Genomic DNA, 15,143 nt, shown 5'->3' on the forward strand with positions numbered 1-15,143 from the left:
ACTGAGTGATTTACATAATCTGCAGGTGTATAGATTTGCGACATATGAGCTTTGTCACACAGGGCAAACAAGACTTCTTGGATCTTACATGGGCGGTTTTTTGCATTTAATATAGGAGCATAACTTATGGTGAAATACTGTGTGTATGTCATCTTTTTCACTTAAAACTTTAAAAAGCTCTTGAAATTTTAGTGAAAAAAATCTCCTTCTTTCTTTAATTTAGGATTTTGAGGCTAAACAACCAGAGGCTGTGGTGTCCTTATCTCTCTACATATACCCTAGATTTGTATTTACCTATCTGAGAGGAGCATTCTAAAGTAGCCAAATGGATCAGGTAATCAGCATGGAGATGATAACTCCTATTAGAGAAAATAATAATTATTTATCTGATTTAACAAATTACACACAGATATTTGCAGTTATTTCAGAAGAGAGGATGACAGGATGAAAGGGAAGTTCAAGCAACACGTTTATCTTAGTTCCTATTCTTCTTTTGAAATTTATCCAGTAGGGATGACGGGCCTTAGTGTTCAACCCTCTGGTCTGTATCTGCATGTCCTGCCTTTATTTAATAAATTTTGGGGTCGGTTTAGAGGGATTCAGCCCGCAGCTCCAGGGAGATTGTCCGGAAGACAGGGCCGATCCCAGCCGGGCGCGCGGCCGGCAGGGGCGGGGCCGGGCGGAGGGCGGGAAGGGCCGCACGTGCCGGGGAGGGCGGCGGCGCGGGGCCGCGTGCCGGGGCCTGCCATCCTCCGCCGCCATCCGCCGCCATGCCGCGGAAACTCACCGAGGAGCGGAGCCGGCACTGGTTCACCATCGGCGGCGCCGTCACGGCCGTCGAGCTGCTGGGCGAGGAGGCGCAGGCCGGCCGCCCTGGCGCTTCCCCCCGGCACCCCGCACAGGACCCGCTGATGGCTGCGGGGTGAGTGCGGGGCGCTGGGCCGCTGCCCTTGATGGCCTCCCTGTCTCCTCTCCGCTGTGTGCCCGTGGCCCTGAGTGTGCTGGGCGTTCCCCAGAGTCTGGGCAGCCTCCTCTGGCTCCCCTCTTCTGCTGGGCCCGGTTGTTGTGTTCCATCCTAACATCCCCGGTAGCGATTGTGGCTGATGCGTTTTTTGTGCGTTTAATACTTAATGTTATTTTTTGATTTGCAGCTTAGGTCTATTGTCTCTGTCACTAGATGTGTTGCATGGAGGGTTTGCTTTCTCTGAAGTTCATTCGCAGTGGTGAGCAGCTGTATCTAATCCTGTTGAAAACTGTATAACTGTACTAGGAAAGACTCAGTTTATTCTGGTTCAGGTGCATTAACTTAAAATTTTATCAGTGGCAAGTGATAAATGAGATTCACAAGTTCATTGCTGTTGTGACCTAACAAGCATTTAAGTTACCAGAGTAAAGCATGTCAGAGGTATATTGGCATATTGTTTCTTGTGCATTATTCTCAGATAGCAGAGTTTACAGGCAATCAGAAGTGTATGTGTGTTTGCATAGCAGCCAGGTACATTTGATTTTCACTGGAGTCTAGATACTGAAATCCAAAGAATACTTTCTCCTGGATGCTGCCTAGACTGTGGCAGTGCTTACTAATCTTGGTATTTAGACAAGGTGTGGTAGTGTATCCATGGTTGCCATGAAAAAGTGTTTTGTGTGCACTCCATGTAGTACTTTCTAAGATGAGCTGGGCATACACTCCAGAGCGAGTGTTTTCCCTGTGTGATGCACAGCAATAGAGATTGCTGTATTTCAGGAAGGTGTATTTCTCTTAAAAGGTGTACATCTGAGAGGTTGGCATCTGAGAAAGAAAGAACTTTTTGAGTAACATCTTGCTATTAGGTAGTCTGATATTTCAGCAGAGACTGTTCAGGCTGTCAGTGTTTCTGTCTTTGCTTCAGGTGGAGGACAAAACTGGCACCTCAAAATATCTATTTCTTTTTATCTTTCAGTGTAAAGGTGCTGCCATTACCAAGCTCTGAATCACTGACCAAGAGCTGCTGGGCTTTGTGCAAGTAGTTAAAATTTTCCAGAAGAGACCAGACAAAATTTTACAGTTCCTTTAAGTTATTTCTGTGAATGTGATGCCTCAACCCCGTATGAACAAGATGTTTATTTAGGTGATAGTAAAATTTTCTGTAGTATTTATGAAGTGTTTGATGAGAGATTCTTGAACCCAGCTGAGTACTAAGCCACGAGATCTATTTTGTGCATCTATTTTTGAACATACACTGGAGGAATGAGAGATTCATCAAGCCTTATGTGACTAGGCAGAGGCAAATTTTATTTTTGGTTGGACAGAAAGCTCTTTAACCAGATAACCTAATTGTGAGTTTGACACAATTATGTGTTGTGTTTGCTTCCTTTACCGATGATGTCTCATTTTCCAAGGTTTTTAAGATTCTTTTGCTTCCTGAACTACCTCTGGAATAGCAGTATTAGTAATTGATGTTGTTGGGGAAAGGTTGTAGAAATAGAAACTGCATAAAATGTGGTTGGAATTTCTGTCCTTAAACAGTTCATTGATTAACTTTTTAATTCTTCTTATTATAATTTAATTGAAAGAGAATAAATTTAGACCCTTAAGTTCTTTCTTGTTATCAACACAATTGTGTTCACATTAAGACAGTTAAAGGCTTAAGTTTATAAAAGGTGGTTATTCTCTCTTTTATTTCCTGCATTTCATAGGTGCACCTTTCACCAAGTTAGCATCTTTTCCAAGGTGACTTATTGGCTTATTGCATGCTGTTTGCTTTGCTTGATACTTGTGCAGGTGGGACTTATTGCTGTCCTTGGGAATTACTGCCACTCACCTTTCTGTGGCCAGAGTGGTTTGTGTTGGCTGTCTGCCTGTTGCAGAAATATCTGCTGGCTCAGGGAAGGGACAATGTAGTTTTAGAACACCTCATGCAAATTGTGTAGGGCATAAATAAAAAATACTTAAAGAAGCAGTTGCATAGTTCTTGGACAGTGATCTCCCACAGGGTACGGGGAATGGCCTTCCAGCTATCTTACTCCTGTCTGAGGTAGCTGAATTACAAGGGTAAGCAGAATACTAGAAAATGGCTTGTCTCAGCTGGTGAGCTGAATAACAGATTTTCTTGGCAGCATATTGCTGTAAACACAACAGGATTTCTTCAAAATATGTTTAACATTTTTAGTTTGGCTTTTTATTCTTACACCATTGTTTTTTTCTATTCTTTTCTCTGCTTTTTAACTAGAGACAGTATATAGTAATTTAGTCAGGAGGAAGTGCTTCCATATTACTGGCCTTCCATTTTCCATAAACAAAAATTTGGGAGCTGCATTTTTAGATTTTTTTAAAATTTTTTTTCAGATAGAAAGCTGTGAAGATACCTTTGAAGTGTTCAAATGTGCAAGATTCCCACAATGGCAATTCATGCAAGTTTATGTCTTAAAATGGTATCTGAAACCAGCATTATGGATATTAATTCTCCATGTTCTATGGATAGTAATATTAATCCTGCTAAGGCCTTTTAAGTACTCAGTACCTGTTACCCTCCTTCTGTAGGGAAGGTACTTGGCATTTAATACTTGAAAGAGTTCTATCACTGTGGAAAAACCTTTTTTTGAATCCCTTGCTGCCCTCACACAGGGATGAGATTAGAACTGCAGGAGAAGAATCTCCAACTCCTTGTGCTGCATCAGTAGGGCAGAGTAAGTTTAGAACAGTGATTTTGTTATTAATCCACAAACTGATAACTGATGAGAGCAAAAAGTTTATAGCAGCTCTGAGTGTAGATATAAGAAGTTTGTCCTTGTTAAACTTTGTGTCCTTAGTTTATAGGAGGTGGAAGGGCTAATTACTTTTGGTATCGAGCTGCAGCTTTTATTATTTTAAACCTGTTAGAAATTTTTTGCTCTAGTCCTCCAATGCTTTGTCCTTTAGGTGGATGTAGGAGTTCTCATTTTTTTTATCTTCTGTGTATCTTATGTTTTACTTTTCTACATGAAATGTTCTCTATATCATAAGATTTTCAATGGTTTTGAAAAATAATTTTTGAAAATATTTAAAAGTGTTTAGTTAACGATTGTGCCTTTTGTTAATCCAATTTATGATGTATTATTAGTATTTTTTTTCTGGAATGGGGGATATAGCTAAGGAGCATAAGATGCCTTGAAGTTGTGTTACAGTGAAACACAAGTGAATGAAAATGAAATCTAAATGTCTTCTTTGGTATGTTTAATACCAAAGGAAGCAGTTTTGTTTATGAAGTAGTGTATTCTGTGTATTGAGCCATGTGAGTCTTGCCCATTTTTTCTGATCTGGCAGACAGATCAAAAGGAAACACGGAGAAGAAGATGTTATATAAAGCATGTAAAAACTTGTTACAGTGATGGGAGCAGGAAATATAGCCAGCTGAGTTCTGGCATATGTTTTCATTGATTTTCTGCTCTAATTGCCTGCTACGTATGTGATTAATCTTGTAAAACGTTGTGAACCCGCAGTGATAGATCATGGCGTCTGAGATTGTATTAAATTTGGTTACGTGTAAATTTAAAATGAATACACCTTTTGTGTTGGAAATGATCTGTTGACTCCTTGGCTATTCTAGAGAAGTACCACCTGATTTGATCAAAATGTTAAAGGCTTAATGCAGAATTTGGGTTTCAGAATAGCTTTCAGTACGTCAAATGAAAAATGGGTATTTAAAATTAACTAATTAAGTAATTTTAAAAAATAATAGAGAGCTAGTTGTTAAATGCTGTTCAACATCCTGTGGTTTTGTTTAGCTGTCTGCCTTTGCATGCTTCAGCATGTGCAGAGTATAGTTTAGAAAAAAATACAGAAATAGTGCATGCAGCATAAATTCTGTCAGTGTTTTCATGCAATTTATTCTTGAAGTTAAGAATAAGCGCCAAAAAGTATTTACCGGTTTATTTAACTGATGTTCTATTAAACTGTTTCTTTTACACAGTATAAAGTTCCCATAGAGCCTAAAAGCTATGTGACAAACACTCTGTGGATTGATCCTCTTTCAAAATACACAAAGCAATCTTTTTTTGTTGTTTAAATACTTCTAGCTCTATATGGCTAAAAATTAAAAGGATTTAGTGTTTTTTTCAGAAACATCTAAGTTTTTGATTAAAAGATGGCTTCAAACACAAAAGCTCTAAGAAACTATAAAGGTAAAAGATGAGTTGATACTTAAGTTACTGCATACTAACTATCACAAAGCTTTTTAATTTCTAAACTTGGAATAGAAAGGGGAGTCACATTTCTTACTCCTTTGTGTCTGGATGGCAATTACAAGAAAGGAATGTGGACAGCTACATAACTTTTTAAAAGCAACACAAACCAACTTAACTTGATGGGTAGTAATAGGGTAGATTCCAGATTCTGTGGGAGAAGGTGGGAAACATGCCTTGTGTGTTTTTGTCGACATAACTTGAAACCGTGGGGATTTCATCTTTGTCCGACTTGTTGGAGCTGTCACCACGCGGACTAAAGTGTTCAGAGCAATTTGTATTCCATGCATCTACCAGCTGCTCTGCTTGGTTTTCTCTCTCAGTGGTGGTAAGAAAATCTTTCAAAACTTGCTTGAATATGTAGACTATTTCCCAGGGTAAAACATCATTTTCTGCCAAAACTTCCCGAAATCTAGAAAAAAAACCAAATGTTGGAATCTAATCATCGTCACTGAAAACTTTTCTCTTTCCTCTCTGGTCATTTGGGGGTGGAGGAGGAGGAAATGACATGAGTTCTGGTATCATTTTTTCCTTGCTGCCACATTTCCCCACTCACCTCCCCCAGATGATTGTAAGAGGAAAAGAGCTCTCACAATGCACTGGATGTGCTCCAGCTATTGTGGATTGAAAGCAGTTGTGATTGAGTAGGCTTCTTTTTAATTTTTTTTTTTCTTTGGCCCATCTGGGTAACTTGATTTAAACTGACTTTTGCCCTTAGGTGTATTCTGGGCTTTAAAAGGCAAATGGACTTGGTCTGTACTTAAAATGCAGGCATAGGAGAATTTTTCTTCATAAAATGTGTGGAGGGTTGTTTTTTTTGTTGTTTTTTTTTTTTTTTTAAATTTACAAAATTTTCACATTTTTAGGAGCTTTCTGATTTTGTAGGCAGTAAGGCTGGATTTCTGCATAATAGTGCATTGCTGTAGTCCTGTAATTTGATGTTTAGCTATTGGGTTGCTATTTAATAAATAGTAGGGATAAGTAACAGGAAAAATGGAAAATATCGAAAGGCTGTATGAGATTTCCTTTGTTTGGATTAGACCAGGAAAATCCTGATATAAAACTTCCTTCAAGTGCCGCATATTAAAGTGAAGATGTAATTTCTAACATAACTGTAAAAATGCACTCCAGTTGCTGGTCATTGCTGCCTCTGAAGAGCAGAGCCAGATACAAGCTTTGATTAGGTATAGAAACGTCTTACTTGTGATAGAGAACTCAGAGTCAGGGAAATACGAAACAATTACCTGCTGAGAACAGTTCCTGTTTGGCAAGGCTGGATTTGTGAGCACAGAACTTCAAGCTGCCGTTGCTCAGTAGCTGGAATTGTTGCTTGAGGGTTTTGGTAGTTCTTGAGCCAGTTGTAATCCATGCCAGTTTTCTGGACTTTTTGTTCATTTTCAATCTCTTGCACTAATCTTTCACGCTCTTTCAGGTGCCATTTCAACTCCCTCAATAGAGTTTTTGTAACTACTTCTGATCCAGGACATCTTGTGGATTTGTAGGAATCAGTTTTTGACCATTTCATCCAGCCAAAAAGTGGCATTTTTAACCTGGGGAGAGGAAAAAAAAGAATTTTGCTTGTGTCTGTGTAGCTGATCAGTTATTTTTTTACCTGTCAACTTCCTTCTTAGGAACTGAATGTTTTTAAGGAAACTTTATTAATGATCCTAGAATAGTTTGCTGTACAAAATCACCAGGCCATAATGAACTATGACAAGCCTTGCATCTTATAATATTTCCTGTCTCTTTTCTGAGTGAACATATTTGATGAAATTTACAGTATTTGAAAGTACAAGTCTGTCATCCTAGAAATATTTCATATTTTATCTGTACCTTATCTGTAATATACATGATTAAAAAAAAAAGGGAAGAGACCCCTAAACCCCATCACACAAGCTGACAAAAAGCCCCTCTAATCCCACAAAAAAACCCAACTAAATAAGAACACTCTCTCCTACAAAACACAAACCCCAAACCTCCAAAACTTGAACTTACACATATATTTAAAAATGAAATTAATTAATTAGTAGTTAAGTACTAGAACTCTGCTCGATCTGGTTTTACAACTTATGTATCAATTTTTATTTTAAATATTTTAATTATTGTTCACATAATCTGGAAACAGAAATGTAGTAGAATAGACTTCTGAATTGCAGTTAGTAACAAATCATGCACAAACAAGCATGCAAATTGCAATAAAATAACATAACTTACCTTTTCAGTTGTCTGTGAACAATGTTGTTTCAGGTGAGTTTGCTTGAAGGTCTCTTATTCTAGCATATCCCGTTTGCAGGTTGTTAGTACTGCTGGAAGAAAACAAGGTTTTTTTTCTCTTTTTCCTATTTTCTTTTTTTTTTCATTTACTCAAACTGTGCCCAGAAAAAATTACTTTCTGTACTGAATATGACAGTTTAAGTTTTTCTGCTTTTAAGGTTCTTTTTCATCCTCTGTACTGGAGAGAAGCAGTAATCCATTTAATCTAACATGGTCTCTCAAATACTTTCTACCAAGTCCATTAAGATCTCCTACCTTTGAATTGAGTTTTGCCGATGGCAGCAATTTGAAAAAAGATGGTAACAATTTCAAATGCTTGTTGCTAAATCCATCCAAATGTATTGTTGGTAGTGAGATGAATAATGATAGTCTGAAGCAACTACAGACGTGCTTGTAGCTAAAGTTAAAGCTGTCGTATGATGTGATGCTTGGCTGTGCATAGCTGTAGGTCACAGTTTAGAGCTGTATTTTTATGCCCATGGAGTGCTAAAAATAACTATGTTGCTTTTATCATCAAACTAAACTTTCAGGCCATTGAGATGCTGGAAGACTTATCTCCCATTAGAGGGGGATCAGGCTGTTCTGCTGTCATTTTTAAACAGCTAAGAATAGTTTTTCTCTAGTAAAGATCATCTAAAGCTTTTGTTAAGTGAGTGTTGACAGAAAAGAGGTATTTGACAGTTGCTCAGGATTTTGTCGCTACATTAAATGCTTCTTCCAGATGAATTTCGTCAATCTCATGGTTCTATACTTTTTCATTACTGTGCATAGCTGTTAGCATTTTTAATTAACGTTTCAAATGTATTTAAAGAAGCCAGGCTGTAACACCTACAGTGTGCCATGAAAGACACGTTAATCTAATTAAAGGAATAGAATGATAAGAAGATGCAAATTGAGGTCAAACTGATCTAAAAAGCCCGGAATTGTAAGTCTTACCATAGACATTGCTTCTCTCTCAACTGGCTGTCAGCTGCCTGCTCCCTGTTTCCTGGATGAATATTTTGAGCATGTCCATTTTTAAGGTTCATTCTCGGGGATGGCACTGTGCACACTAAAGGTCGCTGAAGGAGCCATTTTCCGTTCCAGTTATCCGGTCTCTTCCTATTAATCTAAGCAGTAGCCGCGGTCTAAGAAACGCCGCCTTTCTTCTTGCCCTTGTTTTAATGACTGTCTTTGGCCCTCTTAAGTAGTTTTCATTCCTGCTTCTCTCCTTCCACTGGTGTGTTGAACAGTTGGGAGAACAAAGGTTCTCTAAATTTGTTCTAGATGTCATGCAACATAAAGGATGACGTGTATGGCTGTTATTAAAGCTGATACTACTTATACATTGGAAAAATTCAAATGTCAGTATTAATCCTCTTCAGCTGGGAGGTTTTCACATTGCATTGTATGTGGTACTATGAAAAAGGAAGGGAGCTAGGTTTATGATGACAGAACTGTCCTGACAGATTTTCAGATGAAATTAAAATGCTCCTTGCCACCTCCTTTACAGCACAGTTAACATGTCACCACTTTTTTCCACTGTATCAATCTGCAAGTAAACTGCTGTACAGTGTAAAGCCATTATAGCGTCTTTGCAGATTAGAGATGTATACTGGAAGGTGTGCAAAGTAATTAAATGAGAAACCTACAACTTCTGTTTTTCAGTCTAATCTTTGGTTGCATCATTGAAGATTCAAGGCAGGATCCTGAGGATCATGTTTATCTTTCCATTGGTAGGAGAGCATTGAAGCTGAAAATTTGTATTGCTTCTACTTTTGTATGCAGTTCAGCTGTGTGAAGAGGTAGATGACTGTTTGTGTGGGGCTGGCACTGGGAACTGGACCTGAAAGGTAGAGCAGTAGTTCATGCAATTTCTTGCCCATGGTTGATTCTGGAAACTTTGTTAAGAGCCAAATTCTACCCAGCTATCTCTAAATGTATTCATGGTCAACTTTGTGCATCCCCAGTCAGAACAGCAAGCACTCTGGTGTGTGGCAGAACAGCTCCTGTAGTAAAGCCCTGGGTTTATTCTGTTATTCTCTTCTACCCTGACTGTAAATTATACGCAGTTCTATTTGCTTCTTGATTTTTCAAGGTGTATTTAGGGAGTCTGTTATTAGTTCTTATTTGTCTGAGGTGAAAGGATTGTTAGTGTGGGGTTAGTATGTGTCATGTTAAAAGAATTCCTCCTAAGGTAACGTTTGCACCCACGGTCATCAGTGTGTTCTGGGTATCGTTTGTACTGAAGAGCTGCAACCAAACCCAGCATTCTTGGAAGAACCCTCATTTTTGGAGTGGTTTTGTTCTGTGGGTGACTTAGTGTGGAGGAGTGGAAGTATGGTTCATGGCTCTAACTATAAACCTGAAAATACCTGGTCCTCTAAATATAATCTGTTTGGGTACTCTAAGTCTCATCTCTTTTGTCTCCTCCTGATTGACATCAAAAATGTGAGGGGGAACTTGACAGTTAAAATGTATCTTAGAAGTATTGCTTTTAAATTTATTTTAAGAAGAAGGTGGTACTGAAAAGCAGTTGGTTCAAAACCAGCTCAATGTGAGCATCCAGACATGATAATGTCTGTGAGAATGGTTGGAGGAGAAGCTTCTTATTCTTTTCTTTGGAAATTTTATGGTATCTGTACCATCTGAGATGCTGTTGACTCTAGTAGTTGAAAAGGACAAGGAGTACAGCTCTCTTTATGAATGAGACTCAGTGTGTCACTGAGAAATTATTACCCTGATTCTTACTTGACCAAAAGTGCTGATGGCAGATCATAAGCATTGCTACCTAGCTGACATTTCAACACGTTGCTGTAGTGTTGCATGTTCCAAAATTCTTTCTCAGTATTTCTTGATAATAATGTACTGTGATTTGCTGCCATAGATTTTGTGTGAAGGACTGGTGATTGTTGTGGGCTAAGCCCAGTAGACACCTAAGCACCACACAGGCCCTTGCTTACCTGCTATTCCCCCTCAGTGGAAAAGGGAATGAGGAATGGAATAGAGAAAGAAAAAAAAAAACAAACCAAACAACAAACTTAGGTTCAAGTATTAAAAAGGGGAACAAGAGAGAAAGAAAACAATAAAAAGCTGCACATAACCTCTCATGGGCAGACCAATGCCCAGCCAAGTTCTGAACAACAGATGGCAAACTGAACTGAAACCCCTCTCTTCTCCCTCTTTGTTGCTGAGCATGATGCTAAATGTCATCTCTCTGGTCTGTGTTGCCTTCCTGCCTATGCCCCCTCCCAAACCCTTGTGCTCCACCAGCCTTGTTTATGGGGCGTAGGGGAGGATGTAGTGTGAGAAACAGAAAGGTTCTGGATGCTGTGCAGATGCTGTTCAGGAGTATCTGAAATATTTATTTTCAGAAATACTGATTTGGTCACAATTATAAAACAGTATCATAGCACTGCTATGAAGAAAATAACCCTATCCCAGTGAGGTCCAGAACAGTTACAAAGAAAGGTTAACAGTGCTCCCATCATCTGAGCAGAGAGAGATTTAATAAAATAATTTATCCACTGCTAGCAGGTTGGGTTTCCTTTCATTTATAAGTGCAGTGCCACTCTTTGGGTTTAATCAACTTCGTAGTGTATTTTTATTTTGATTTGACAGAGCAGCTCACTCTGGCTCCTTTTGGGAAGTAGACAGATGGTGAGTCTACCTCTTCTGATAACTTCAGACAGCATTTGGCTACTGCTTTTGGTTTTTTAACAATTATGAGCAAAATCAGACATGAGCCTATACAAGAGGCATCTTGGTAAGACTCCTTGTTTGGTCTTTTGCTGTGGCAGTAAAAAACAGAAGAATTTTCTTTTAGCAGCATTAACTGACAGAAGTTTATGTAAGCTATCATTGCAACCTGGTTTTGAGATGAATAAAAACAGGACATGTTTGAAGCTTATTTCTTCCGCTTGGACTGTCTGTAGTGTTCATGTCTCTGGTGTTGATGACACTTCACTAATAGGCAGGGGAGTTACAGGCATCAATTTAAAATTGAGGCAATCCTGCTTTTAATACTAATCTTCATGAGCATTGTTCTAAATTCAGAGCAGTGTCTTGCATTTTATTTTTCTCAGATTTATTTAATCTGGATTCTGACAAATTTGTAACCAAATGCAGGATGAGAAGCTCATCAGCAGCTCATCTCCTAGAAGGGTCCGGTCCTTCGAAGCCCAGCAATTCATCCCACTGACATAAAATCCCAGAGCACAAGACAGTAAAATGGAGGATTTGGGCTGTTTTATCCTAGCATTTGTGTTGTTATGTTTCTTGGATTTTAACTGCAGCTGAGGTGCAGAGCTATTAATTTGACATACATGAAATATCTCTGAATTGTTGAGTTTCCATAGTCTATACAAATCTAAATAATAGCATTTGAGTTTTTCACGATTTCACGAAGTTGTTGTAGTGCTTTCCCTACCTCTTTCCCCCACTCCCCAGCTAGTTAAGGTTTTAAATTAATTACACCTGAGGAACAGCACTGCAAGCCTTTTAAAATGCTTAAATAGTAAGACTTTATCACTAAATCTAGCAAATTACATTTTAGGACAGCTCTCTTACTATTAAAAAAGCATGCACCTAACTGATTCTTAGATTCTTGAAATAATATGTAGTGACTTTGTGAAATCTGTATTTTAGTTCTTAATATGTTACATATACTCTGAATTCTATTAATAGTCTGTTTTTGCAGCTGAAACATGGCTTTTGAATGCCAGTACATGATTTCATCCAAGTTAGTTCATTCTGCAGGTAGGACTAATCATTTGTATAGAAAGACAGCTTCCAGTTAAAAGGAAAGTCATTTTTAGTATGTCCTTCACTAAACCCAGTGGAAGGTTATTTACTGTCATGGCAAATGTTCAGTTATGTAAAGTGTCACATTACTTTAGTTTCAGAAGAGAAGCCTTGCAACAGTCCACTGTATGTATCTTACTAAAATTGTACAGCAAAATACTGCTCTGCATGTTATGAGGCTAAGTGTTTTTTTCAAGTGATTTCCCCCTCCCCAAAGATCTGTAAATAGGTGAATAGTTTGTGTGCGTGACAGAAGCCATGACTTGGGGCAGTCCTTCTCTTGTGATCTGTGAAATGGGTGACACTAGTTTTATGTTCAACTTCTAGTCCCATGTGCACAGGATTTTTTGTGTTAAATGAGGCAGAACATAGATAAGCAGAAAGTACATCTATAAGAATTTTTAAAAACAGAGTCCCAGGAGACTTGGATGTTTCAGTTTTGTCTCTAAGATAGACATGTTATAGAAGTTATATGGTCTTGAATAGAAGCTTCTACCCCAAAATTAAGTAATTATTAGAATTTTTTTTCAAGTTGGATAAGCAGGCATCTTAATTCTTGGAATTTTATTGCATGGTTGCATATTTCTTTATACAGTCAGGTATGCTGCATAAGCAATTTTAAAATTGTTTTCAGGGAATAAGACTGCACGTATCTGTTAGTTTTGGTTATTATGCTTTGGTTATTATTTCAAATGCTCAAATATAAATATTTATGCAGTGTGCTCTGTTATGATGCCTTGTTGACTTATTAGAGGTCATTCTATAGCTTGAAGAAAAGAAAGACCTTTCTCTAGCTCAGTTTGTTTAAAGGAAGGCACCCTCAGTGTATTTGAAAGCATTTACAATTGAATGTGTCAACAATTTTTGGTGTTGAACTGTTTCTCTTCTAGTAATTCTAGTAATTCTCCTAAAGTGTTTGTTTAAAAATACCTTGTTCCAATCAATTGCTCAAAATTAGTTTGACTGGGCAAATGTACCAAGACCACTCACATTTCAGAAAAATATTATAGTAGTTAAACCACATCATATGGAAGGAAGAAAGAATCCTGTTACATCATAAAACAGTGTTAATTCTTTTCTGAGAAGAGGCATGTACCTCATTGCCTTGATGGAGAGAGTCCTGCTGGCCACTGCTTGTCAGGCTTGAAGTCCTGTCTGCTACTTCTCTGAGTGTTTCTGAAAACGTTAGGTCTTGGAATGTACACACCTACATGGGTAGATCTGAGGATGTAGCAAGAGTTATTTTTTGAAGTCACTGACTGATTGTGTTCTCAGCACTTTGTGTGCCTTTTTCCACTTTGGTTGAACAGAATATCACATATTTGCAGGTTCAGCCATAGAAATTTGGCTGATTTTGAGGATTAAATATGCCCTTGATATGAATAAGATCAAATTCATCTACTTTTTAAAATGAAGAGCAAGGAAGAAAACAGAATATTTAAAATCTCCTACATTTCCTTTAGTTGGTGACTTCAAATTTCAGTGATCATGTTAGTCAAAAAAATGCTTTTTACTGCCTCTTAATTTGGTAGAGTTTTGACTGTTTGGGATGTGCAGTTGAAAAGGCTGGAATCTCAAAAGCCTGAGGAGTGTATACTGTAATGTGGCAGATGTACCAAAGGCGGGTTTTGCCTGTCAGGAGGAATAGAAATGGGGAGGAAGTAACTGGTGTATGGGACAGACAGGTGATTCATAAGTGGAACCCAGAAAAGTCCCTTCATTTGTGTTGCTGTTTTTTAGCCTGGAATGGATTTGAATTTCCAAATCTTGTTATTCTTTTGCTGTCAGCAAATTTGTTGAAAATCATTAGATTTCTTGTTTATCCAGGTATATAGGGTGGTACTTCCCACTGATGTCATATTAATGATTACTTAGAAGGATTGTATCATTCTGGTGATTTAGAAGAGCTCCAGAGGGCTTTATAATATTTTTTTTTCCATTTTGCTTAAAACCTCCATTATTTTGTAAGCTTTTAATTTTATTAATGCTGAAAAGTATATCATTAAAACATCAGTAAATGATATAGTAAAGCTTATTTGTTCATTTCATATTCCCATATGTAATTTTCCAGTTGCATATGATTTTCCTGAGGACTGGAGCCTGATTTGATATGTCAAGTGTGCAATGTTTATTCCTAATGACTGGCTATTAAATATTTTGTTTATTCATTGTGTAGCCTGAGGTTCATTTACTGCATGCTGTTATCTGGAGACAGAAAACATAATTCTTGAAATAAAATATTCAGATGTCCAAACAGACAAAAAATTCTTTTCTCACAAATGACTGAGGTCATGCTGTCCTCATTTTCCTCAAACTGTGCAGGCTAAGGTTGAAAGCACATATATATATCTATATCTCTCTATCTATCTATTTGTCTATATGTATATTTATATATGTACATGCACACTTCTGGGAGCCTGTTTTGAAATGCTTAAGACTCTTAAAATTCCAAGATGTATAATTAGTTAATAAGTTTATTTGTTTATTTATTTAGTTATTACTGTTCCTTATCTGGTCCTTAACTGATTTCAGCTACTGCTTAAATACTGATGTATCTGCAGGGTCTTAATTGCAAGCAAGGAGCACAGTCCCACCTTTCCCAACCTTAGCCCCTCAGTGGGATTTTCCTGTTTGTGATTTGCTTGCTGTTGCTCTGAGCTCTGACAGTCAAGCAATACCTTCTCCTTTGTGACAGCACTGACTGCTTGCCCTGGATGGCTTTTCTCCTCATGGAGAAATATCTATGTCCAGTGTACTCTGTGAGGCTGCAGGTTTATGGAAGTGAAAAAAATAAGTGGTTATATCAGTAAAAAATCTGTATAGGATGTGCATACAATGCTACCCAAGTGACATTGTGCAGCCAAGCTTCATTATTTTCAGCTACTGAA

General features: G+C 37.9%; 2 protein-coding genes across 3 annotated transcripts in view; one reads left to right on the top strand and one right to left on the bottom strand.

Moving 5' to 3' along the window:
• Window positions 1-723: 723 nt before the first annotated feature.
• Window positions 724-15,143, top strand: part of TDRD9 (tudor domain containing 9) — a 63,972-nt gene continuing 49,552 nt past the window's right edge. Inside the window, exon 1 of the mRNA XM_056492885.1 lies at window positions 724-922. Coding sequence (XP_056348860.1) covers window positions 771-922 — 152 coding nt within the window. The 5' untranslated portion in view covers window positions 724-770. The remainder of the gene's footprint in view (window positions 923-15,143) is intronic.
• On the bottom strand, window positions 4,819-7,917 carry RD3L (RD3 like). Of its 2 annotated transcripts, none has more exons than XM_056492887.1 (4): window positions 7,729-7,917; window positions 7,414-7,505; window positions 6,444-6,749; window positions 4,819-5,611 (listed from the first exon to the last, which is right to left on the bottom strand). In XM_056492887.1, exons 3-4 carry the CDS (start codon window positions 6,740-6,742, stop codon window positions 5,314-5,316), a joined length of 597 nt encoding a protein of 198 aa, XP_056348862.1. In that variant the 5' UTR covers window positions 6,743-6,749; window positions 7,414-7,505; window positions 7,729-7,917; the 3' UTR covers window positions 4,819-5,313. The 2 variants fall into 2 exon arrangements, with proteins under 2 accessions (XP_056348862.1, XP_056348863.1); XM_056492888.1 differs by having other exon boundaries at window positions 4,825-5,611; window positions 7,414-7,502.

The sequence above is a fragment of the Oenanthe melanoleuca genome, chromosome 5 (assembly GCF_029582105.1).
Source record: "Oenanthe melanoleuca isolate GR-GAL-2019-014 chromosome 5, OMel1.0, whole genome shotgun sequence".
Lineage (NCBI taxonomy): Eukaryota > Metazoa > Chordata > Aves > Passeriformes > Muscicapidae > Oenanthe > Oenanthe melanoleuca.

What these genes read in the sequence shown, in the direction of transcription:
- RD3L (XM_056492887.1), bottom strand. Translation starts at nt 6,742, where the DNA reads ATGCCACTTTTTGGCTGGATGAAATGGTCAAAAACTGATTCCTACAAA. An exon ending in ACAGGAACTGTTCTCAGCAG is followed by an intron (nt 5,612 to 6,443) that starts GTAATTGTTTCG and finishes TTTTTTTTCTAG; the next exon opens with ATTTCGGGAAGTTTTGGCAG.